Source organism: Musa acuminata, chromosome BXJ1-5, assembly GCF_036884655.1.
Source record: "Musa acuminata AAA Group cultivar baxijiao chromosome BXJ1-5, Cavendish_Baxijiao_AAA, whole genome shotgun sequence".
Taxonomy (NCBI): Eukaryota; Viridiplantae; Streptophyta; class Magnoliopsida; order Zingiberales; family Musaceae; genus Musa; species Musa acuminata.
The window spans coordinates 46,960,644-46,985,008 of record NC_088331.1 but is presented as its reverse complement, the minus strand read 5'-3'; the positions used below and the strand labels follow the sequence as shown (position 1 = coordinate 46,985,008).

At 44.5% G+C, this 24,365-nt stretch overlaps 4 protein-coding genes across 8 annotated transcripts; all 4 read right to left on the bottom strand.

Annotated features, from left to right (window-relative positions):
* Nucleotides 1-649: 649 nt before the first annotated feature.
* On the bottom strand, nucleotides 650-4,105 carry LOC135674733 (cation/H(+) antiporter 19-like). Of its 2 annotated transcripts, none has more exons than XM_065184845.1 (3): nucleotides 3,798-4,105; nucleotides 2,092-3,090; nucleotides 650-1,997 (listed from the first exon to the last, which is right to left on the bottom strand). In XM_065184845.1, the coding sequence occupies exons 1-3, from the start codon at nucleotides 3,984-3,986 to the stop codon at nucleotides 807-809; spliced, it is 2,379 nt and encodes a 792-aa protein (XP_065040917.1). In that variant the 5' UTR covers nucleotides 3,987-4,105; the 3' UTR covers nucleotides 650-806. The 2 variants fall into 2 exon arrangements, with proteins under 2 accessions (XP_065040917.1, XP_065040918.1); XM_065184846.1 differs by lacking the exon at nucleotides 3,798-4,105 and adding an exon at nucleotides 3,471-3,604.
* A 6,327-nt stretch (nucleotides 4,106-10,432) lies between these two features.
* LOC135674033 (probable transcription factor At5g28040) lies at nucleotides 10,433-11,341 on the bottom strand. Its single transcript, XM_065183444.1, has one exon. It carries the CDS (start codon nucleotides 11,339-11,341, stop codon nucleotides 10,433-10,435), a length of 909 nt encoding a protein of 302 aa, XP_065039516.1.
* A 950-nt stretch (nucleotides 11,342-12,291) lies between these two features.
* On the bottom strand, nucleotides 12,292-19,821 carry LOC135674732 (protein CHUP1, chloroplastic-like). 4 transcript variants are annotated; one of them, XM_065184840.1, is made up of 8 exons: nucleotides 19,379-19,821; nucleotides 15,311-15,896; nucleotides 14,488-14,886; nucleotides 14,238-14,369; nucleotides 13,749-13,930; nucleotides 13,539-13,650; nucleotides 13,076-13,219; nucleotides 12,292-12,715 (listed from the first exon to the last, which is right to left on the bottom strand). In XM_065184840.1, the coding sequence occupies exons 1-8, from the start codon at nucleotides 19,804-19,806 to the stop codon at nucleotides 12,632-12,634; spliced, it is 2,067 nt and encodes a 688-aa protein (XP_065040912.1). In that variant the 5' UTR covers nucleotides 19,807-19,821; the 3' UTR covers nucleotides 12,292-12,631. The 4 variants fall into 4 exon arrangements, with proteins under 4 accessions (XP_065040912.1, XP_065040916.1, XP_065040915.1 ...); XM_065184844.1 differs by lacking the exon at nucleotides 19,379-19,821 and adding an exon at nucleotides 18,434-18,558; XM_065184843.1 differs by lacking the exon at nucleotides 19,379-19,821 and adding an exon at nucleotides 18,053-18,373.
* A 2,290-nt stretch (nucleotides 19,822-22,111) lies between these two features.
* On the bottom strand, nucleotides 22,112-23,765 carry LOC135674731 (uncharacterized). The gene is made up of 2 exons (XM_065184839.1): nucleotides 22,674-23,765; nucleotides 22,112-22,388 (listed from the first exon to the last, which is right to left on the bottom strand). Exon 1 carries the CDS (start codon nucleotides 23,617-23,619, stop codon nucleotides 22,705-22,707), a length of 915 nt encoding a protein of 304 aa, XP_065040911.1. The 5' UTR covers nucleotides 23,620-23,765; the 3' UTR covers nucleotides 22,112-22,388; nucleotides 22,674-22,704.
* Between the last annotated feature and the right edge of the window lie 600 nt (nucleotides 23,766-24,365).

The window sequence follows — 24,365 nt, the reverse complement described above, 5'->3', positions numbered from 1 at the left end:
GGTTTTCATTTAATAAGTTTTCTTCTCTAATTTGTTTAGGTTTAACTAACACAATGATAATAAAACGATAGGCACGATTTAACTAACACAATGATAATAAAGTGATAAGCATACATCAGACGAATGATAAGCATAGATGTCATCAATATGACAAACACAAGTGACACATTCCTTATGTTAACTAATAATAAGTTTTTAATATAAAATTATTTAATATAAAAATTATTAAATAGTTCTTATATTAAAATAATTTAAAAACATAGATATTATAAACAATTCAAAAAAGAAAAAGATATTACATCTCTAGTTTCATAAGGAGTTACCTTTGATTTGATAACACAAGGTCAATCTATATATCAAAAGAAAGGTCTACAAGTCTAGTTTCGAACGAAATCAGTTTGGTACAAATCAGAATTTCCAACAGGGACTTATAGGTATTTTAGTATTGAAAGGTCAGAAATTTTGATCCATGTTCTGCAGCATCTATAGGCTCATTTGAAACAGACGTTTGGGTAAGTATTCGGTGTCCAAAATCTACAAAATCAGTGTCAAAAGAAAGATGTAAGAGTCTAATTTCAAACAAGCTAGGTCCTGCCTGAATCCATATTTGGTGCTAAAAATTATAGCTGAAACAGTGTATAGGGGTCAGTTTACCCAAAAAATTTGATTCAAAGAATCTCACGAACTAATTATTTTGTTTCGATAATAACATTTCTTGAGATAAGATAATCAACTTAGTATATAATAAGGAACACAAAGAAAGAACTAAGTCAGAAACCCATCGCCTTCTTCTACCATGGCTGTCATTAGGCACGCAGAGAACGCTCGGGCGTCACGAGAGCCAGCGGTGTGTCAGGCATGTCGGCCACCTCCGCCGCCTCCACCTGCTCCACTAGCCTGGAGGTTTCCCGGCTAGGATCGTAACGCTGTATTATTAGCACCGACGCTGTGGTCGAGAACTCCGCGGAGACCAGGTAGCTTCCCACCGGGCCCAGCTCCGGGCAGTCGCTCTTCTCGACCAGGGCAACCGCCGGCGGGGACCGACCCACTAGGAAGAGATTGCGCCGTCCCAGATTCTTGATAGCTGCTATGATCCCAAGCATGTCCGCGGCCGCCGACTCCTCGTACGTGAGAGACCCATCCGACGATTGCGAGTTAGACCGGAAATTGGAAATGCACGCCTCGTCTTCGGCGCTTTGGTCCACGTTCTCAACGGGGGCCGGGAGGAAGCGGAGGACGGTGAGTGCGATGCCCGGATGCTCCGCCATGAGCCCACCATAAGAGAGGGCCTCGCGGTCGTCCGGGCCGCCGAAGAAGAGGACCACGACGGTGTAGGAGACCTCGCTGGAGGAGACCTGAGCGGTGCCGCCGAGACCGCGGTCGACGACGATGGCGACGGAGCAAGGGGCATGGCGGAGCACGCGCTGGTTGATGAGATGGTAGGGGTGGCCGACGGACTCGAGGGTGCCGTCCAGCTGTTGCATCTTATGGAAGGGGAGAAGAATGAGGGCGGCGCGCTTCTGCAAGGCGCTGGCGACGATATCCTCGTGGATGGTGTCGAGGTCGTAGATGGCCGTCATGGGGCGGATATTGACGGCACTGAGCTGCTGGTACGCCTCGAAAGCCACCACCATGTGGCCGGCATTGTCCCGCCGGTTCCAGAAGGGGAGGCCGTTGCGGCGGGCCTTGTGTACCATCGAGATAGCCGATGAGCGCTCCGAGAGCTCCACGAGGTGCAGGGCATACACGGTGAGGGGTCGATGGCGGATGCCGCGGGAGATCTCCACCAAGTTGATAATGGTGGGGATGTTGCGGACGCCGTGGAAGCAGGCCAGGACGCGGAGCTCGCTGTCCACGTGGGACCTCTCAACCGTCCGGTGCTTGTAGGGTGCCGCCCTCCGGGCCGGTTTGTAGATTCCCATGACGATGGGGGTGGTGATGAAGGTGGTGAACAGTGCCATCAGCACCATGATGGCGAACGTCTCGTCGTTGAGTACCTGTCGGTATGATATATGTGTCAAAGATGAGGTGGTTAAGATAAATAGCGAGGGACGAAGGCAGCGAAAAGAGACGGTGCACTGTGAACCAAACCTTGCGGTCCTTCCCGATGTTGAGGACGATGAGCTCGACGAGTCCCTTGGTGTTCATGAGGAAGCCAAGAGTGAAGGCCTCGCGAATGGGGATCTTGGCGATGAGGGACGCGACGACTGTGCCGGCAATCTTTCCAAGGCAGGCGTTGGTGATGACGAGGACGAGGAGGCCCCAGGAGCGGGCGCCGCGGATCGTGGCGACGTTGGTCTTGAGACCGCTGGAGACGAAGTAGAGAGGGAGAAAGAGGCCGGAAACAAGGTCCTCCACTTTCTCGATGATCACCGCCGCGAAGGGCCCGTCCTTCGGCACGACGACACCCACCATGAAGGCGCCGAATAGGGCGTGGATGCCGATGGCGTCGGTGACGAAGCCGGCGGCGAGCACAATGGCGAGTGTAGCGCAAACGTAGGACTCCTTCACGGGCTCGCCCTCCAGCGAGCGCCGGGCCATCCAGGCGAGTACAGGGCGAAGGAAGATGGCGACGCAGGCGACGAAGCCGATGCCGGTGAGAAGGACCCAGAGGGATATGAGCGGCGAGCCGGAACCGGAGAGGGCGATGGCGAGGGCAAGGAGGATCCAGGCGACCACGTCGTTGACGGCAGCGGCGGACATGGCCATGCGGCCGAGGTCGGTGGTGAGGAGCCTAAGCTCAGCGAGGATGCGGGCGAGGACGGGGAAGGCAGTGATGGAGAGAGCGACGCCCATGAAGACGAGGAAGGGGCCTTGGCGAGCGCCCTCGACGATGGTGTGTCGGAGGACGACGGAGGTGCCGATGCCGAGGGCGAAGGGGAGGGTGATGCCAGCGATGGCGATAGCCAGGGCCCCCTTGCCGGTGCGACGGATGGATCGAAGGTCGAGCTCGAGGCCGACCAGGAAGAGGAAGAAAAGGAGGCCGATGTTGGCCAGCGTGTCGAGCACCGTCATGCCCTGCTTGGGGAACACATTGTCCGTGAACCTCTTGCTGCGGCCAAGCGCTGATGGCCCAAGAAGTATACCCCCCTGCAACACGATTCAAGAGTTAGCACCATCACACGAACAGAGCGCTAACACTGTGGTGGAAATCAACCACATTCCAAAGTGGCGACGGCCGTGATCGTCATGCATCCGTAGTTCTACCGTCACTATGAACCATATAGAACTGGATAAATGGGGACAGATATAAAAGACGTGTTTTTTCCTACCATTCACACGATTTGTTTGAATTTGCTTGATCTATCTACGCTTGTCACCATATATTACCATCAACTGGACTCGTTTGTTCTGCTCTGTAACTATCCAAATCGAAATCGTGTCCTCGCAAGTCAAATTGCGAATGGGGCAACCAAATTAAATGTCTAAGTCAATGGTAAGGCGAATGGGAACAGATCAAGAGGACGAACCTTGTCTCTTCTCCTAAAGATCTGAAAACCGAACTTGTATGGAGTGCGAATGTATTGGTTGCAATTCTTTCTTTCTATGTCAAATCGGTGGAATTCGATATGAAGCTTCCTACGAAATGCCCCGCCCCTCTTTCCGGTCCCAAATCCCACTCCCAACACCACATGCTCGTGGACTGGAGGTTCGTTTCCCACGGAATCGACTCCGTTACTGGAAGGATTAGGGTTTGGAATCAGGAAACTCGGCACCGCAACTGGGGGAGAAGTTCCCTCAGCCAAGCGGGAGGAGTGGAACGAGCAAAGACAGAGAGAGGGATCGACGGGGCTTACGATGATCTCGGCGACGACGCGGGGCTGGCGAAGCGGCCGGAGGAGGAAGGCGAGGGAGCGGGTGACGACGAGGACGAGGCAGATCTGGAGGATGATGAGCGGCAGCGAGTGGTGCAGCGGGTTATCCCCGTCCCACGACCCGTTCGACGTCGCCGTCATCGGCGCCGGACACACGCTCGATGTCGCCATGGCGATCTTACGTTGCTCTTGTTGTCTTCCCGGCGACCAAACGAGCGCTGGAAGAGCGAAGCGCAGAAAGCGGTAAGCGGTAACCAAAACTTTGCCCGCCTCTTCTTCCTCCACTTCGTCCTTTATAACGCCCACGGTTTCCCTTTATCGCCTCGCCACCTTTCGTCAACTCGCCGTTCTATGGTTACATAATAATAAGATTACGTAGCAATTATTACCATTACGACTTTTAGCTTATCCTTTGACTCGATTCCCAATGATATATCTATTATTTAATTTTTTTTGTTAATCAAAGAAAATAATAAAACGATATAAATTTTTTAATTGAATCTTGTAATCGTCACTTATCTTTATAAAAAGAAAAAAATATTTTTTTCTCTATATAAAAAAAAATAGCTTTTGACTTTATTTATTTAGATTATACTAATATCAATGAAATATTTTTTTATACAGTAAACATACATATATGTGATGAGTTGTTCAATGAAATCAATATCGACGAAATAAATTAAAATTATATCAAATGATTATGTCAACATCTTGTTATCTTATTAATCAATCAAATTTTGGACCCAATATAATCTCACATCGACGTCGATACAATAACACCTCATCGATAATTGAAATTAATAAGTATCGTGACTCCTTATTAAAAACATATATAGTTGTAGAGTACATAATCCTTTTTTTAATGAGAAAACCTCAAAACTAATTCCTTAATTTATTGGGCATTAGGCCAAATATATGATCTGAGAGGGAACTTTGTATGTAATCCTTCTAAAGCTAGACTTTGCTGCAGGTGCCGATGAACGAAGCTCATTAATCAATCACCAAGTTCTTGTTTATCAAAATAAAAGTCCACTCTGCTGATGACAGACAAAAAAAAAAAAAAAAAGAAGAGAAGAGAAAGGCCAAAGACTCCCCACTTGTCAATTGTCAATCACTCATCCTACGTCAAAAGAAATAAGAGAAGTCAAACTGTGCGGAAGTTGTGGACAGAACGAAGTGAACATGATAGCACTCATTACCTTAAGGATGGGACGATCAATGCACGCATGCAGCAGTAGGGTCGTCGCCATTATTCGAGTTGGACGAGTGCAACTATGGACGCTTAATTGGAAATATTTAAGTGAGATGTTATGGGAGGATAATTTTATCATCATCAATTACTGATCGAGTTAATTTAAATTATATTTTCAAAGTTTAAAATTTTAAATTAAATTCGCATATAATCTGATATATATATATATATATATATATATATTAGTTTTGATAAGTTTAACTCTGACTCATCGTTATAAAATTTATGTTATCGAGATAAAAATATTAAGATACGTATGTATATATATGAAGTTATTTGAAAAGATAAAAAAAATTTATTCACAAATAATTATATAAGAAAAAAAGATAATAAGACCTTTAGATTTGATAGTAAAAAAATAAAATAATTAAATAATTAATAATAATAAATAATAAAATTATAAATAAATATCTAAATATTATAAATTTAATTAAAATATATAATTTTTTAGATAAAAGATTCACATAATCAATCCTAAACAATTAAAATTTATGATTTTATTATTATTATTATTATTATATTATAATTTTTTTTGACTAGATTCATTATTATAATATTTCTGACACACCTCCGGCTGTCATCTCGGACGGATCAATGTGACGTGTTCCTGTTCGTGTAAACAACTTTACGCCGTGGCCTCGAGGCTGATACGGCTCGTTTCAGGTCCGAATGGCGGGAATCCTGCTGAAGGTCTTTCGGGGTTTCCGACGGGGGTGGCAGAGCGGATCGGGCAACGTCGGGGTTCACCGGGACGTCCTACAAGGAAGGGTCCCTCTCCACGACGTTGGCGAAGAGGTGGCTCGGTCTTCGTACCTGCACACAGGTCGGGTCGGAACTCGGCCCGATCCCTCCGACGATCAAGTCAAGTGATGTGAAGAGGTCTGTTTTGTGTGTGTCTTTCTTCCCCCCCTTTCCCGTTTAGCATGCAAGGCTATTTATAGGGAAGCTTACCGTGCCCGCTTGCAGGGGCAGGCTCGTACTCCTGATAGCGTCTGACACTAGCGTTGGCGTGGTGTGGAGGGCCGAGCCTGAGCAGGTCGTTAATACGCCTCGGTCGACGTTCCGGTTCGTTTGACCATGTATTGTCAGGTCAATCGAGGCGTGAGACGTCATCTGAGACAACTGACGTCAGCCCGAGTCTTGTCGTCGTTATTATCCTCAGTTCCAAACCTAGGAAACGAATCCGAGTCATTCTTTTACTCTTCGTCCCACGTTGGCCGCCGGGTCGGCCGTCGATCTGCGTCATTAACAAGTGCGTTGACATGGATGGCGGCTTTTGCCTCTCCTTCTTCTTCCACTTACCTGCACCGTTGACCAAACTCTGAGGCTGATCTGGTGGCCTATCACGTCCGACCGAACACACTGCTCGTTCCGTGGATGCCGGTGTTCCAAGTCTGGTCCATGTTTCGTGTGCTAGCAAACAAAATGTGTGAACTGAATACCTAAATTCTCCGACAACAAACTTTGGGAAATGCACATATTAGACTTATTGACTTTCAAATTAATTTATATCTTTTTTTTATGATGAACTTATAAGTTTATCCTGAAAAACTAAAATCATATGATTTTATCACTTTGAATTGGTCTCCTGAAAATGAAGTGGGAACATGAAACAATACCACAAACCATTGCTGTTTCTATCATGATGTATGACAAGAAGACATCACAGGAGCAAATCAATGGAATCGAGATTAGGTGAGATTGCATGCAAACTAAGACCATTGACGTTGTATAATCTTCAGTTTCATCGACGTTCATACTTCAGTGTCATGAACAAAGGACAAGCATCAGAAAAAACATAATATCACTCCTAACACATTCTATATTTTGCACTGACAACTCCATAGGCGCTGCTCTATCCACACAATAGTAGAGAACAAAGGATAACTGCCGTCGATCTAGCGACAGCAGTCACAAACATGACTTCCACCGGCGCCGCCGTATGCCTCGTGCCTCCGGACTTGGGAGCAGAAGCAAGCTCGACAGTGATGATGAAAGCCGACTTTCCATGATGTATCGCACGTCTCCGTTCATGAGCCTCAGCAGTTTCCTATAAACGACAAGGCTAATGCCCTCCTTGGACGGGTCCTCGCTGCGTCCCGACATTTCAGCGAGCAGATCTTCCTTTAGCCTTGTCGCTCGGCAAAGGACACGCCTTTCTTTAAAAGGAAGGTCGGCGGTGCGCCTCGGACTACGTCGGCAACATAACTCAACGAAAAGAATGCTTCGTGCATCGAGAGCAAGAGGAACGGAAAGAAGAGTTTAAAGCTCGAGAACTATTCCCCATATGAGGACACAGGCAAAATCATGCGTCATCTACGAGGAGAAAGTGAAGTCAAAGATCAGAAGCTCGAGAGACGATCCCGTGGGCAGAGGGAACGAACCAAACAATGACCTACCACCGCCGTCTTGTGCGCGGTGGAGACAACTGCGGCCGACTGGAGCACAAAGGTCCAAGAAATTTTCGAGTCCAGAGAAGATACAGATGCTCAACACTGAAGCAAAGCAGGGGAGCAGAAATCAAACAAGAGGAGGAATCAAACAAGAGGAGCAAGAACTCACTGTTCTTCACACCTTGCCGAGGAGGAATCATTCAAGGTAGACTACGTTCTTTCTTCCTCTTAGGCTATTGACAGATTAATATGAACGCATTTCTCTTTATTATCATTATTTTGGAAGAAAATATGGGTTTAATTATCCCTATAAGTTCTACAAACTGAGAACTAGTCGATTTCATTGTTGCTATTGAACCAGGTTCTTGTACGTAATAAATAGATCTCGGAGAAGATACGACGTTATGGAGGGTTACACCGCGACCAGGTGCAGCTCCGGGTTCATCCGGCGGTGGACCCTGACGATGAACTCTTCCGCTTTCCTGTCTATGTCAGGCTCCGCAATCCAAGAGCCACCGAGGTCGTCGTCGCTCCGGCGAACCTTCGTCCGCGGCTGCTTTGCTTCTGCGTCTGCCTCGTAGCTCCTTCTGGAATCATGCGTCGGTTTCGGCTCAGCCTCGTGGCTCTTCCGGGAACGGCTTGCAGTCCCCTTGAAGCCGAGGAAGGTGATCAAGGATTTGCTTCCTCCTCCCATGCTAAAACACCACTTCTCTCTCTCTCGAGATCGAGACACAAGGAGGAGGAGTTGTTTGCTTGCTGTGTTACTGCGAGAGGAGGTTGGAACTTATACGTGCAGAAGGGAAGCTCCCTCGTTGCTTCCGACCCAATGGGAGGAGATTGCTACCATCGGAAGATGCCACCGTGCATGACCGACGCCTGCTTTGTGGAAATGGGACGAGGGCGGTGTGTTCCTCGAAGATTTATGACGGGAATTGCACGTGATTCCGAAGCTTGGGTGGTTCCTTTCACAAGCTCCAAGCACCCGTTGACCGCCGAATCGGAGTCTTGCAGAGGCAGCCAGGAAAGGGGATGATGGCATTGCACCCAATGGGTCATGGAATTTGTTCTGTCTTTGGCAATCAGTTTGACACGCCACTCTCTCTCTCTCTCTCTCTCTCTCTCTCTCTCCCACGCGTTGTTCGGAGAATATTAATGTCTGATGCCAAAATCATATACATTAGGTTTAACCTACGATATAATTAAGCTTAAAATATTGAATTGAATTGATATGGAATTTGACATTTGACATGTATTAATTTTGATCGATTTGTATTGGAGTCAAAATTAAATAAAATAATAATTGAGCCAAAGAAAGTGCTAAGGAGAGCTGTTAAGAGAATATTATGTATGTGATAAAGATTAAAATTAAAATTAAAATTAAAATAAATTTATATTTATTAAATATTAAGGTAATCGAATTATATATATTGGGTTTGACTTACGAAATACTAATTATTACTCGACTCGATAGGATAAGATAATTGAACTATTAACTACGTGAAGTTGTGTGTGAACCGTTTATTCAAAATATTTAAGTTGAAATTAATAGACCCTTGTAAGTTAATCTTAGTTTCATTATACTACTACTTCTGACATGGGACTATATCTCAATCAACTAAATTATATAAATATTAACATGTATTAAATATTAGTTCATTTGATTTAAAATATGTACAATAAGAAAAAGCAGGTGTCTGAAATTAATTCAGATATTTAAATAATTAGGTAACATATCAATTATTATTCCATATGCATAATTATTATTGATCCATCCAACATCATTGGGCAAAGAGATCATTCCTTTGTTCATGTCACGAATAAAATTTCGATTGCAATGTTTTAATAGCTAACAACATGTTCTTTATATGGATTTCTTTACCGTCTTCCTTATCCATCATTCAAGAACATGTGCCCGTACATTGTCATATGATATGATGAGAGGTAAGTAATCAAACAACACATCATGAATGTCTCACTAAATTTTTATTGGGTTGATAATTTCATATGATCCTCCTATCCTATAAATTAACTCCCTACTTCGATTGAACAAACCCACCCTTGACTCACTATAAAAGTTCCTATATCCGAATTCTTTGAATTTATACTCATTTACAAGCAAGAAGAAACTTTTTTGTCGGAAATATCCCGACGTAATTTTTACATGATTATTTATCGAATCTCTCGTTTTTCCTATAGGCCAATGGATTGAGTTCGAGTTGGACAATCAAAATATGAGTTAACATCACACTTAACATGGGTTGCACGCACTGAGCAAACCACTTAGTCTGGAGGCAACGCTGCGGTGAAGCATATCTCGTTGGATTACACGAGGGAAGAGATGGGATGGAAGCAGCAGGTAGATAGATCACCACCTGACCTGTTCCTGAAAGAGAAGGAAGACTAACAAGTGGAAACCAAAGAAACGACTCCAAAGCAAGCATGACAGATGATTCATTTTCTGGCAAGAATAAAGACTGAGGCGGCCAAATGTGATGTGCAGGTTCTGCATGTTCCAGTTCGATTACTGTTCAGGAAGATAGATGTCACGTCGCAAAAGTATAGTGATCCACCACAACTACCTGTTTGAAGTTTTGTGTTGCTTGTTGTCATGTGAGACCAAACTTAGGACACAATGTTTGCCCCCACCAAAACCAGCTTAATCTTATCAACAGGCATCCTAGATCTTCCAAGGAGAAGAGAGGAGCTGTACCCAATCTAACCAGACAATCGAACCATGGATCACGCAGCTAGTCAAACAAACTTGGGATCAATGTATCATACAAGCTACAAGTTATTACTTGCCCTTTTTGTTTGCTCAGATTCATCCCTTCTTCATGTAATATTTTCGACTGCTGAAGAAACTAACCTTGATGAGTATGAACAGGGAGGAGGAGGAAGAAGAAGAACAAGTTTGCTTCAAGTGCTTTGGTTGACTAGAGCTGAAACAAGATACAGCAAGAAGACCTCTAGTTTTAGCTGCTGCTCTCTGACTTGAGCTCCTCCAGCTTCGACTTGATGTGGTCATGGATAAGCTCCAGCCTCTTCAGGTACACCTCCAGCTCTAGAATCTGCTGCTGCTTCCATCTCTCGCCCACCGCGGCCGCTGGTGTCCTTGAGCTCAGTGCTGTCACTCCATGGCCGATCCCTGTGCAACGGAGTATCTCGTCGAACAGTGGCGAGAAGCAGCTCCTCATGCTCTGCTCCGCCATTTCGGAGTTCGGCATGGATGGAGGCGCCACCACGGGGTCAGGACGATTCGCCGCGGCGGTGATCATCTCCGACGGCGTTGCCACCGCTTCCGTTTCCTTACCCTTCTTGAGGCGCCTACGAGGCCTCGGACCGGAATCGTGGTCCGAGTCCCAGCCGCCATCTTTGGGGGCCTCGACCCCGTCAGGATCGCAGCTTTGACCGTCGGGGCCGCGCGCGAAGACAGGGTTCCAAATTTTGCGTGCGATCTCGAAGGCGGCCCTCTCGTGGGGGCTGCGGAAGACGAAGCCCCGATCGGCGGCCATTCGGCCCGCCGTGTTGCGGTACTTCTTCTTGAGGCGGCGGAGCTTCTCCACGAGCTGGCTCCGGCTGAAGTCGAAGCCGAGGCGGCCGCGGATCTCGTCGTAGAAGGGCCCCGTGTCGTGCTGGTAGTCCGCGCGCGCCGTCCCCCGCCGCGACGTGAACTCCCAGAACCCCTGCAGCACCGCGATCTCGTCCGCGTCAGTCCACAGCTTCTGGAAAACCCGCCGCGACGACTCTTCGCACCCGGCGCCAGGTGGCGCCGGGGGAGGAGGGGAACACGGAGCCCTCCGCCGCTTTCCACCGACGGATTCCTGTAGCACCGCCGCTCGGTCGTGGGGGTCCTCCCCGCCCTCGGTGGCGGAGGAAGCCATCGCTCGTCTTCGCCACCAGGAGACGGGGCGAGTCACGACTCAGTCAAGGGGAGTCTGGGTCCCGACTCGACTCGTCTCGGAATCGAAGCGGTTTGGGTTCGATATAATAAGCTCAAGTGGCAGCCTAAAAAAACCGGGTTTGGTTTCGGTGGACGGCGTAGTCAATGGATAGCGGAGGCGGGTTAGGTTTTCGGGATATGCGTTGACTCGATGGTGGGGCCATAGTAGCACGTGTTGCACGTGATGGAAAATATGAATGAACGGCTCGGATCTTACGCCAAGACGGGCACACGCTTAAGCACGCAAATGCTTCCCCCCCCCCCCCCCCCTCGATGGCGACCTGCACTTCGATTGCCGACAAAGCCCCTAAATTAGACGATAGATGAAAGAGAATACACTGTGGTGAGATCGGAAACGGAGGTGGGGGAAGCAACTGTGACAAACCCACGGCGGCTGTAGGTTGGTCAACTCAATCTCCTGCACAAACCACGGTTATGACATCACCAAGAGTCAATGTCGAGTAAATTAAGCTGGGAAAGGCACAAAAGAAGGCATTGGATGGCCACCTCATGACACTTACCAACTCATCAAGCTCCACTTCTTCTTCTTCAACCGTGTTCTGCTGTTAACCTGGTCAACCCCTGTGGGAGCATGTGGTTGCACGCAGCCAAGGAAGGATAGAGAGAGGGACAAGATGGTGGGAGCAGCCATCGACAATCTAACATGCTGAAAGATCTTGCCATTCATGGTACACTGCTTGTGACAACTGACAGGTTAAAGCACAGATGAGAATCTAGTTGTTGCCACAGTGCAACACACATTCTCTCTCTAATCATGGTTCAGGAGACTGTGCAGACAACAGCACTTCAATGACAAGTGGATCACAAACATTATGACATGACAAACATGGATAGGAGGGTGAACAATACATCAGCAAGAAGAAGTTCACAGATTCCACAAAGCTGAGAAACTAATATACATATGGAAAATACACTGTGAAAAGCTCATCCATGTGTGCAGTCAGTTACATTGTGTTTGTTCTGTCCATAGCTTGAGAAGACTCAAGAACACTTCTGGAGTCATCTTTGGGTCAATTGTGAGGGAGCATGCCATAAACTTTAGTTGAGATGGGATGTGCAGCAAGATGTTCGCAGTTAAGTTGGATCACTACTATATAAACCTTATTCTGAGAGGATTGACCTCAATCCAACAGTTACATGATGTTGAACCTGGTTCCACCTTGGCTACCAGCTTTAACATCCTGACTGTAAGTAATACTATGAAGTTGCTCTACTGTCCTCTGCATTGCGATTCGACCCGCATTTTTAACTCCTCAAAGATGAACATAGTTTCGGAATCAAGCCCTCCTGCAAACTGCCAAGCAAAGACCAGAATTATGTTAAGCAGGCTCAGAGAGTATGTGGCTGCACTGAAAGATCTAGGTCCGTATCACCAAGGCTTCTGATTCAACCATAGAGAAGAACTGAGGCCTTCACATCCATTATTATCGTACTTTAACAACAGATTAGGTTATAGTGAACTGTTTTCTTTATGTAATGTCTTGCCCCTTTCTGTTCGAACGAATCGGATCGGTTATGTAAATGCGTCAGTCTCATAAATCCTAGTAGAAACTTAGAAGCATATTTAACTTAACTAAGGGCCTACAATTGAAAGATTTTAGAGCTCTGTTATCAGTGAGAAGGATAATTATGGAGATCAAGTCTGATGACTTGCCTGGTGTGCTCTGTAAGCAAAACGCACCCCCTCGTATAAAAGTGCCTCTTGTGCTGACTCCCTTTCTGAATGCCAAACTGATTCAAGCTCCATCGACACCCTCCTCATGTAAACTTTTGCAAGCTTCACAGAAACCTGCTTCATCTGCAACAAATTGCACACTGAATACTGCCTCTCGGTAAAGGCTTCTAGTCTCTGAGAAACTCTCATAGCATTGATAGGAAAACATTATAGCAAATTTATAGACATAAGAAAGTTACAATAGGAAGAATTACTCATCCAAGTAATGATTTCAAGCTGGTGAAATTCTGAGTATATATAAAAGAAAAATCTGAACTAGCATTTGTACGTATAGTCGTTGAATTGTTCACTCCATTAGAGAAGATGCATATTATAGACACAGGCATCAGTGTATCATCACATACATACGTTTACTTGAGATCAAAAGGAACATAAATAGTACCTTGCTAATCATCCCAGAATCAAGCATCCAATCAGTCGGAATTCTGCAATCTCTATATAAAAGCATACTTGCAGTCCTCAGCTTAATCAATCTACCCACGCTTCTCTCCAACCTTCAGCATTATCATGGATACATGGAAGAAATATGTTGGACACAAACCAATAAATACTTCAAATCCAAGTAGAGAAAAGGGAATGAATTTTGACTCACTTATCTAGCAAGTTCGATATCCTTTTTAGTGTGGCCTCACATGGTAAGGAGGCGTCATCCTTAAAAGAAGCAGCTTCAGCTTCTATCCGCTTAAGATCACGGAATTCAAATGCAGCTTCACGCAGTGCATCAGCTTTCCTTTCGGGCCAGTCAAAATGCTTCAGAACAGCGCTCTCGTCAGCCTGCACATCAGATCAAAATGGAACCATATAAAGCATATACAAGATGCAGTGACAATGAATCCAAAAATCATAAAGTATGCCTAAACAACAAAATATAAGATTTAAGAATACAATGCCTGTTGGTATATTCAGCTTAATGTGAGAAAGAGTGAAGAAGATCAGCAGAGCAGCCTTCTGAATATATATACTCAGCTAAACCTAAAATGTGTCAGACAATGCATTGACATCTCCTTTATATCATAAAGTACACAGGAATTTTACCCTTCAGTATAAGTGTCACAATCACCAATTTGTATACAAGCCTTACCAAGGTGGAGAGCTCTCCATCGAGCCAGTCAACAAAATTCAGGGCATCTTCCATATTAGTGAAAGATGCTGATAGCACCTTCTCCATAAGATGTTTGATGAGGTGCCCTTTTGTTTCCACATCCGATTTAATCTATGGGAGAAAACAGAAAGGCATGACAAGCATAAACAGGAAGTATCAAAATTAACACATGATATTCCAATAGTTGCCAGTGTTCTCTTTAGGAGAAGAAAAAAAAGGGAAAATTTACCGCTAATAAATGAGACGATCGACTTTGAAGTTCCCCGACAATGCTGTTACGTGCATTGTTTGAAAGAGGACTGGCACCCCCATTAACCATTGAGCCTTGCTTTCCGTCTCGCTTGCTTAGTGAATGGTACAATTCAACTAATGCAGAAGGCTTATGCATTGCATTTGATCTTCCTGCAGCATGAGGAGGTGGAGGGGGTGGTGGAGGTGGCCCAGCAATGGGGGCTTGAGAAGTTGGCAATGGTGGAACAGGCTTCTTGACCAGAGCTTTTGATTGGACCCCTACAGCTTTGGTGGGAGGTTTCAGTACTGAAAACTGAATTTTATCTTTAACATTCTGTGACTTCTTCTGAACAACCTCCATCACATTACTAAATCCAGACTTGATGACTGATTCCACCTGCAATTATTTTTAAGAAAGGGAGCAAGTCAATGATCTAGTTTTCTCAATTTTAACAAAATTGGAGAGGATCACAAGGAAAACATCATCCTCCATAGGTAACACAAGGTCATTCTTCTCAGGCAACTTAAACAACTTTGAAGTGTGTCATACAGCAGGAAAACCGAAGAATTTAGGAGCTAGGCCTCTTTGAGTTTTCTACATAAATCAGGTATGAATGCTTGCCCTCATGTTTGATTTCCTTAATTGTGGAAATTTACTCCATATAATACCAGAATCACCATAGGCATTAGGTTACAGTAATTCTACTCCAAAGCTGAACAAATTTGACCCAGCATTAACTGAGAATGCAAAGGAAGATTAAAGATTATTCTAGCCAAATTTGATCTTACCTAGCATGTGAAAGGAATAAAGATATATGTACCTGATCATCCTTCTCTAGAACTTTGATCTTTGCTTCAGCAGCAGAGAGACTTTCCTGCAGCTTCTTTTTCTGTGACTCCAATTCAACATTTAAGACCTGCAGCTTCTCTATCTGAGCTCTCAGTGCCAACACCTCAGACTGCGAATCCCTTAACAGTCTCTCACTCTCATCAAGTCTGGTCTGCAACTCTCTCATCTTTGTACTGGCTCCATCTTCGGATCCCCTGCAACTTGTATCTGCCCTCCTCCGCAACCGAGCATACTGCTCGACATCCTGGCTTCCAACGACCTTTGCTTCCTCACGGTTCCTTTCTTTTGGATCCCCAACGCCATTGATGGCTGGCCTCAGCTTGTTGAATAAGATGGATTTCCTAGCCACGTTGGTGCCGCTTGCATCCACAGAAGCAGGCTTTGGCCTCGCCTTCAACCCTGGCGAGCCCCCATTTGCTGAATCCACTCTTGGAGTCTCCTTCATTCTGGGAGTTCTGGCTCGAGCTGCAGGCAGGACCGGCGAGGAGGTCTTGTTATCAGCAGCAGGTAGATCTTGCTTCATGGCTCTCCTTGGATCAAGGCCTGGTTCAAGGTTCCTGGTTGTTGAGACAGGTGGTCAAGAGAAGAGAATTCATCAGATCTTCCTCACCATGGCAGCAGAAGAGAGAAGAGCAGGTGGTACAGACTAGAGAGGGTGGTGAAAGGTGTGAAATGGAGTGGGGCTCATGTGGAAAAAGAAACCAGTGCCTAAACAGTTGACTGTAGTAGATGTTACAGCCGCTGCTTTTTGATTTCTGTGTAGAATATGAGACATGACAACCAGACAAAGCAGTTCATGTCAGCTTAGATCAAGTGACAACCAAAATGTAAGAATTCTTAGAAGTACAGAACTTGTAATCAAAGGCAAATCATTAGCTGATGTTTGGGAGTTTGACCATGATCCAAGGACTGCTGTGTGCTTGGAAGATGACTAGTGTTTGCACAGCTGATTACACCACAATTAATAAGCTTCTTGCTGGTAGGTAAGCTATATATGGGCATTAAATGTCAGGAAAATGATTGCTGCAAATAATATATATGATAGAATTGTGTCCATTAGGTTGGTCTGCACAGCTCAAAGTTTGGATTTAGTTTCCTGAGTATCGAGTGTTCTAAGGCTTCAGATCTATGTATTGCATACAGAGGTCAGTGCAGTCACAGATGATAAAATGTATTGACAACTAGGAAAGAAAATTCTAAGCACCAAATGGAGTTCTCATCAGTAAATCTACTATCATATAAATGTTCAAAGAGCAGCAAATTTGACACAAAGACTAACGGAACACAGACAAGGCTTCTAAATCAAGTCGATAAGAGATGTCAAATACAGCAGCAGAATATATTTTCTTTCTGTTCTTTGAGGAAGAAGAAGGAAGATCTAGTAGAGTGCAACAAAATGTGTTTATCATAACTTTCATAAGAGAAATCACAAAGATAACTTTGCATATCACATGCTCTTCGAGAAAATGTCACAAGTAGAACTACCTGGGAGTGGCCAAAGAAGGGGGTCACAGTTCATCCTGGACATATCAGGAATCAGATACCATGACAACCTCCAATTATAAAAAATAATTGCATGCTGTAAAGGTTTTCTTTATTCATCTAAACCTGAAAAAGATTCCCAGCAGCAATATAGAAAATAAAAAGAAACTTTGGATTCTCATCCATCAAATTAAGAACAAAAGGATGATTGGAACATTCTTTTGGACCATGTGGTAACAACTTAGAGCTGAGCCTACTTTTATGATGAGATTACTTGTCTGGACTATGGAAACTTTCTTTTGCTCCTTCTCTCGTGCTCCAACAATACCATTGTGAGGATGTAATTCTTGTTCTCTAAAATGGTTTAAGAAAAAATCTATCATCACTGATAGAAAATTAATGGAAAGGATGCAGTAATTCTTAGAATTACTACAAACTATCAAACTTAGGATTAGAGCACATCTTTTTGTTTCTCCCTGAATCCTGTTAACGACAGAACTTCCAAAAGATTCAAACCAGTAATTTGACAATTAGGCTTTGACTTAGGATTAGAGCACATCTTTTTGTTTCTCTCTGAATCCTGTTGACTACAGACCTTACAAAAGATTCAAACCAGTAATTTGACAATTAGGTTTTGCTATCATGTCAGTATTACAATATGTTATAATGACCAATAGCCTCTGGTCTCCTCAAGAGAGAACCAGCAGCTGCCACAGAATGGACTGTCCCTGGTACATATCCTTGACAGTCCCATGAATGATCCAAGATAAGAAGGCAAATAGACCTAAAGATTTTTACTCTACCCAGATTGCTGTGTGCATCAAAACATCTAACAATTACATGAGACAAGAATCACAGGGACCCTCTTATGATTTCCAACCACCCCACCATTGTTTGAAATGAACTAGATGCCCCCTGAAGTCCCATCATACACCCACCATATATCAAACAATGTGAGACAAAAAGCTACACCACCCAACAACGGATCAGCACAAGCATAATTGATGGATGTATCCACCTGCAGCATCTATAGACTACTTCAGAGACTTTGGCTTCTGCATCTATACTACTTCAAAACCTATTTTCATCCATGCTAATTAGAATGTCTAGTATTATAATGCCACCAATTTATTTTTTTCTGCTTGACCTTCCATGTAATAATATATCATCATCATCATCACCATAACCATATTAGAGAGAAGTGGAAGTTGCAAGGCTAATTCCCACTCACCTACCAAGTGGGGTCTGGCAGAGTTTGGCCACCCTTGTTCATATCTACCTAATGCTTGTACTCGATCAAAGCCTCCAAAGAACAGGTAACACTTGAGACAGTGGAAGCACACAACACAAATTTTTGTTCTACTCAAAACAAAAACAGCTACAAAAATCAGCACAACCATAAGATGAAAACCTTCTTCCTCAAATATTCTTATCACAAGATGCATGTACCACTAAATTTACCTTTAACCAGCCGCATTTGTTTTCTCATTCCTAACTACATTTCCATCACAAGCAACAAAAACACAAAGACCTGCATACAAAAGCTCATCCACTAAAGGAGAACACACCATTTAGTCCAGCAATCATCCCTCACAGGTGAATTCATACGTACCAACAGAGACATGAATCGAAGAATGAAGGTGCAGGTCACCAGACAATCCATGCAGACCAAGGTGTACCTCTAATTTGGTCCTTGCGAGCGTGACCTTTTAGCTTGTAGCTCACATGCAAACTCATACAGCAATCCAGAGTATGCCTACAATCAAACAATATAATCTGCAAATTCTCGACATAATAGCTATCTACTTCAAGCTTTCTTTTTCTCTTTTTGTTTGGGTTGTAATTCCTACCCACGAGAATTTTGTTTCTTGCATTGAAAATGACCACATGTCACATGTAAAGCGAAAGCTGTTTGCATATATTCCCAACCTGTCGATGGCAATGGTCCATCCATTATCCATGGACAAGTAGATACAAAAGAATGTGATCTTCTTTCTTCTTCTGACACAGAAGAAATGATGGCGATACACCATCACCACAATGAAGAACAGAAAAAGACAGGAATGATATGATACCCTAATTTTAAGCTGCAGCATTGGCATCTTGTATGACACATCTAAAGAGCCATTAGGGAGTTCATTGGATTCCAAAGGAGGGCTAAAGCATGGACATAAACAGCGGCTATTCCTTTCTCCCTCGTCCTTAAGCTTGTAAGATTGATGTACTAACTCACTGTAGATAGATGATGATTACCCTCTGCAAGCGGAGGAAAGAGCCAAAGGAAGGGAAAAGTTGCAATGTTCTCACACCGGTCACGTGGTGGATGCCTATTGTTTCTACAGCCGGCGTACGTACCCCGTGCACGAATCACGAGCATATTGCTTAGATCACACAGAAATCCGTGACGACCAAAGCTTTGAGCACGCACACAAACAGACGCAGAGCGATCAAATGACCGTCGGCAATGAAATTTTCTACGGTGCCTCATTCAAGATCAGATGTTTTGGTCACAGGCCACAAGAATCATCCTAATCAACTCATAAGGGATTAAATATACCTGAAACAAAGGGCGAGGGAGTCGGCGATTGGGATGGGATTCCCGTCGGCGAAGAGAGAAGATGATGAGGGCTTTGGCATCATCTGCAGGAGTCGAGGAGAGAGGTCTATATAGGCCCTATAACACGGTGTGTGTGGAAGAGAAGAGAGCCGCTTCCCACCGCTGTTGGTGGCATTGTGGGGGAAGGCCGTGCGGTCTCCTGATGTGGATGTGCGATGGCCGAGCCGGTGATACGTACACATACGAATGCTAAAGATGAGAAGGAATGCGGCTTTCAAAGGCTGGTTTTGATTGGTATGTATAACCAACCCACCACCACGACCACGACCACCACCATCTTTCCTCACCATCCACCCACCACCCCACGCAACCCCAATCACGGCCTCAGACATGGCCGAACCGGACTCAGAATATGGAACAGGCGACATGGTTGATGACAAGATCATTTGCACAATGGTGTTGGGTCAGAGAAAGCCATTTAAATCTAGTGTATGTATTGTAGACTTTTAGACTCTTCTTTATCATGACTTGTGTGGGAAGAATGCTCTTTTTGGCCTTCAACTAGATTGTCACTTTGGCACCAACCAGTCCATGGATGGATCTCTGATGATGTTGCGAGGCAAGTATTGGATTCAAGTATTGGCTTGAGGTGGAAGAAGCAAGGAGTAGCTTCTACTCCTTGTCCTTCGAATAATGTGGTTTTATCTCCGAATCAAGGTGGATGTGAAGTGCACTTCAGATGAGATGACAGAGGAGCTGAGCTGTGGGTTCAGCTGTCACCCAAGGATGACAAGAGAGAGAGAGAGACACACACATACAAAGCTTGTGTCCAAAAGCAACAAATGACATGAACATAATTTGAGTGTGGATTGGCTCTAATAAACCTTAAAAGACAAAAAAGCTGCTTCCTATGTTCAAAAGCAACAAATGTCCATATCGACATGTACAGGGCAAGCCACAGAATAAAGTGCCTTTGTTGCTGCCCTTGTCATGCACTGCCTCAAAGAAAAGGCAAGCTTCAACAAATCTTAGCATATCATGTTTCGACTTTCCAAATACATTTCATATGTAAGCATTTGTAGGTGCCTAATCTCAATCAATCGATGAAAGGTTACAAGCAGAGACAAAACAAACAAAGAATTCATATGCAACCCCTTGTTCTAGTCACATTGAAATGAAGATCAAACAAAGAGGTGATCAATTGATCTATTTTCCCAAACCTACCAAAGGGTATCCAGGTCTTAAGAATGACCAAAGAATAAGATCCAAGTAACACCGGCTAGATGGAACCTATCTTCTTCACAATGCAAATAAAAAGAACGAGTAGAACATGTTGAGCCATGAGTACATAAATGTTTAAATGTTCCCGAGAACAATTAACTCTATCAAGCTACTTTCTTGATCCTTGTCAAAGAGAAGTTCTCAACATAATGCTAAGAAACTCTGTAAAGCTAAATCACAATTTACTCCATAATCTGACAAAGATTGCTGTAAGAATTCACATTGTTGGAAAGTCAGTTACATGTTCTAAACAAGAAAAGCTTGTAAAAGATACCCATCGTTGGATCACACATTCAAACCATTTCACATCTTGCAGAATATGTCAGTTCACAACACAACCATTCAGATTATGATAGAATAGGAATCATTCAATGTGCAAATGCTTCCAACATCCTGTTAGGCCCAATGTGAATAGAAAAAAGTGAAAACTACATTAAAAAACTCGACCAAAGAAAAAAAGATGACGGGGCCAAAGTGGCTCTACCCTTTTTTCTTCTTTAAATGGCAGCCCAGCAAGAGGATAAGTTCTAGACACAACAACAAGAACCCCAATAGAAGGATTCTCAAAGCCTCTTGTTCATCTCTCATTAAAAGGTGCTAACATTTTAACACAGATTCAAACAAAATTATCAAGCACAAATTGTTTATTTGGTCTGAAAAAATTGAATCTATAGTGTGAAGTATAGCCTTGGTCCTTCCTCCATAATAATAGCTCTTACAAAGCAACAACAAAGAGCAATCCATAAAGTCTATAGCTAATACAGAATTATATCGATTTTGCAAAAAACCCCTGCAAATAATTTCTATATTAAACTACAACCATAAATGTACTCTAAACATCTACGATACAAATAGTTTGAAAGTTTGAAGCTTATCTAATTGAAGTAGTTCTTAGTCATGATTTTCAATCATGATATATCATGAAATGTAAAATTTTTTCACTCTAACAAGAGTTTAGGTAGCAAAATAGCAAAATCTCAATGGCCAAATATTTAGGGAAGCATACATGACTCCTGCGTCATCATTTAACTCCGATGTAGATCGCACTAACCTACTTGTTGATATCTATGATGTCCATCTCTAAGGGCTCCTAACCATTAGTCCAGTCTTCTAGTCTTATTCTCACAGCACCTCCAATTTAAGATATATTATCATTCATTAGTGGCAGTGAGTAGTGTTCTAAGGACATGTCTCAACCACTTGCACAGTTCACCTCATCTTTTTCAAAATGGGGTTTCCTCCCACCTGCTACAAAGACAGTGAGTCTGTTCAGCAAAACCCTTCCTCTATCTCACATTGTAAATCAACTAAAAGAATGTCTGAGGATATTATTTTCTAGCCTTTTGGCACTCATACCAGTAATAAACAATTGATTATCGAGCTTTCTTAGCATACATAAGAATCACACCATTCTCCACTATAATAAAAAAGTGAGACTAAAATTAGATAGCATAAGATAACATTTCTAGATCATATTAGTAGAAACTTAGAATGAGGGGTAGACAATTGTAGAACTCCATAAAAACAGACATAGTAGACCAAACAGGGACATTTCACTGACAAGAAAGAAGACTTGGAGGACATATAAAATGCCCCAAACAATTTCCAATGGCTGCAAACAACTGTTATGTGTGCTATCTAAAGCAATTCACGAACCAACTCACGAGTGCTAGAGATACTTATGGACTAGCATTGACAGCTGCACAATTGGTTCTCGTCGCTGAAGCATCTGCAGCAGGTCAAAAGAATCAAAAGTCAAAACATTTCAAGAGGCCCAAAACAAGGTTTTTTTTTGGGAACAGAGATGAGATTCAGATTTTACTCATCTGATCACTAGATATACAAACAGCTCTAAGATCCAATAGAATCTATGTCAATGCTAAAGAGATTCTATTTTTTGAAACATAGCAGCAATTTAAGACAGGAAGTAAGATAGAATCACACATAGTTTATCACGAATAAACAACATAAGATATCCTTACAGCATAAAACATTTGATGGTTAAGATGTTAACCTCGAGTCGATCAGATACCACAGGACCACAATCAGCAAGCGGCAACAACTTCCTCCTCCTTAACATGCCCACCTTGAGAACCTTTGAGAACTCCTCCTTCATCCCTCTCCACTTTACCCATGGGATTGTGTCCGTGAGACAAACCAGTCAATGTACCCTCCGTCTCCACATTGTTGGCATGGTTCTGCATCCCTGTGGGCAAATCCACCTTATTCTTATCGGTGCCCTGGACTGGTGTCTGCTCCATCCCTATCGGCTCCTGAAACCTCATCCATCTATCCCTCTCCTTGTTCTGAACTCTCTTCTGGCCCACCATGGCTGCAACTGTGCTGCTCAGCTTCGGCATCTTTTTCTTCGAATCCACGACTTGAGGCTTGGGACTCGGTGCAGCAATCTGGTAAGCTACTCTGTTCTTCTTCTCTTTCTCAGACTGCGACAACAAAAGAACCTTCTCGAGTGCTTCCCTTGCTCGCTTTCTCGCAACGACTGCTTCCTTAGTCTTCCTCTCGGCATCTGCTCTGGTGCACGCCGCTGCCCTGCCAATGGACGCGGCCGCCAGTTTAGCGGCGGCCAGAAGCACTTTAGAGGACTTGAGATCGATCGATTTCTCCTCGCCGAGCGAAAAGTATGAGGAGGAACCGCCGGGGTCGGAGCAGCTGGGGCACACGAAGGAGGGAGCAGCCTCCAGTAGGCAAGCGGAGTGTGCGATGGAGGGGCAACGGGAGCAGCGGACGACCGGGGAGGCGCCGCCTCCGTCAAGAAGGAGATCAAAGCAGGAAACGCAGAACGAGCCGGGGTGGTACCGAAGGACGCAGGAGGTGCAGAGGCGACAGAAGACAGTGCGGTGGCGGACGTTGTGTAGAGGCCAGGGATCCCGGGCGCCGCAACCGTCCCCCCCGCACCCGGCTGCCCGGAGATCCCTCTTCGCCCCCGACGGTGTCGTCATGGCTTTCGCGCCATCACGATTCACGTCGTAGAAAACCTACAACAAGGGAGATTTCACGGTCAAGAGGTTAAGGTGGAAACGATCACGTTTGGACTTCGTAGAGAGAGAGAGAGAGAGAGAGAGAGAGAGATTTGGGGGTTTCTTCTCTTCCTCTGCTTGTACTCCTTTCTAGGGTTTGGGTAAGCTCTCGAACGGCTCTCTCTGCTCCGGTGCGGGCCACGAGCGGCTCCGTCAATCGAGCAGCAGCCAACGTTGACCTGTTTGCTGCTGCGGAATAATATAGCGTTATGCGCGTGCTACGCACGTGCAGAGCGAGAGAAGCAAGAACGTGGCTCGTGGGCTGATACGTAATTAAAATCGGCCAAAGCCCAAATCCAAACACCCGCATGGCCGACGGCGTCAACAGACGGCCCAGGGTCCATTACTAGTACTTTGATGGATGAGCATTTTGTAACGGACGGTCCTGATGCGACGGAACCACGCGCATTATTGTGGGGTACGGAAAACGACACCCTCACAACGGCCGCATGCAGATATTACTTCCCCGTCACCCACAAACGCACGGTTACGATCTTTTCAAGATCTGTATCGGACGGCCAATACTGCGTGACTCATAGAGCCTTTTACGCGTACGTTCCCATAATGTAGCACGAAACGAGGACGGATGCCCCCACCCGCCCTCGTGACGGTGACACCGGAGGAGAGCGTTCAGTTTCAGTCGGAGATGCCATTCCCGCTCGCCAAAA

Bases quoted from the DNA above. Each gene is read 5' to 3' on its own strand.
- LOC135674033 (XM_065183444.1), bottom strand. From the start codon at position 11,341: ATGGCTTCCTCCGCCACCGAGGGCGGGGAGGACCCCCACGACCGAGCG.
- LOC135674733 (XM_065184845.1), bottom strand. From the start codon at position 3,986: ATGGCGACATCGAGCGTGTGTCCGGCGCCGATGACGGCGACGTCGAAC. The intron at 3,091-3,797 runs GTAAGCCCCGTC...ATCGTGTTGCAG, and splicing joins GCGTCGTCGCCGAGATCATC to GGGGGTATACTTCTTGGGCC. The intron at 1,998-2,091 runs GTTTGGTTCACA...TCATACCGACAG, and splicing joins ACATCGGGAAGGACCGCAAG to GTACTCAACGACGAGACGTT.
- LOC135674732 (XM_065184840.1), bottom strand. From the start codon at position 19,806: ATGTCGCCTGTTCCATATTCTGAGTCCGGTTCGGCCATGTCTGAGGCC. The intron at 14,370-14,487 runs GTAAATTTTCCC...TTTCTCCCATAG, and splicing joins GATCGTCTCATTTATTAGCG to ATTAAATCGGATGTGGAAAC. The intron at 12,716-13,075 runs GCAAGTCATCAG...TTTGCTTGGCAG, and splicing joins TTGCTTACAGAGCACACCAG to TTTGCAGGAGGGCTTGATTC.
- LOC135674731 (XM_065184839.1), bottom strand. From the start codon at position 23,619: ATGACGACACCGTCGGGGGCGAAGAGGGATCTCCGGGCAGCCGGGTGC.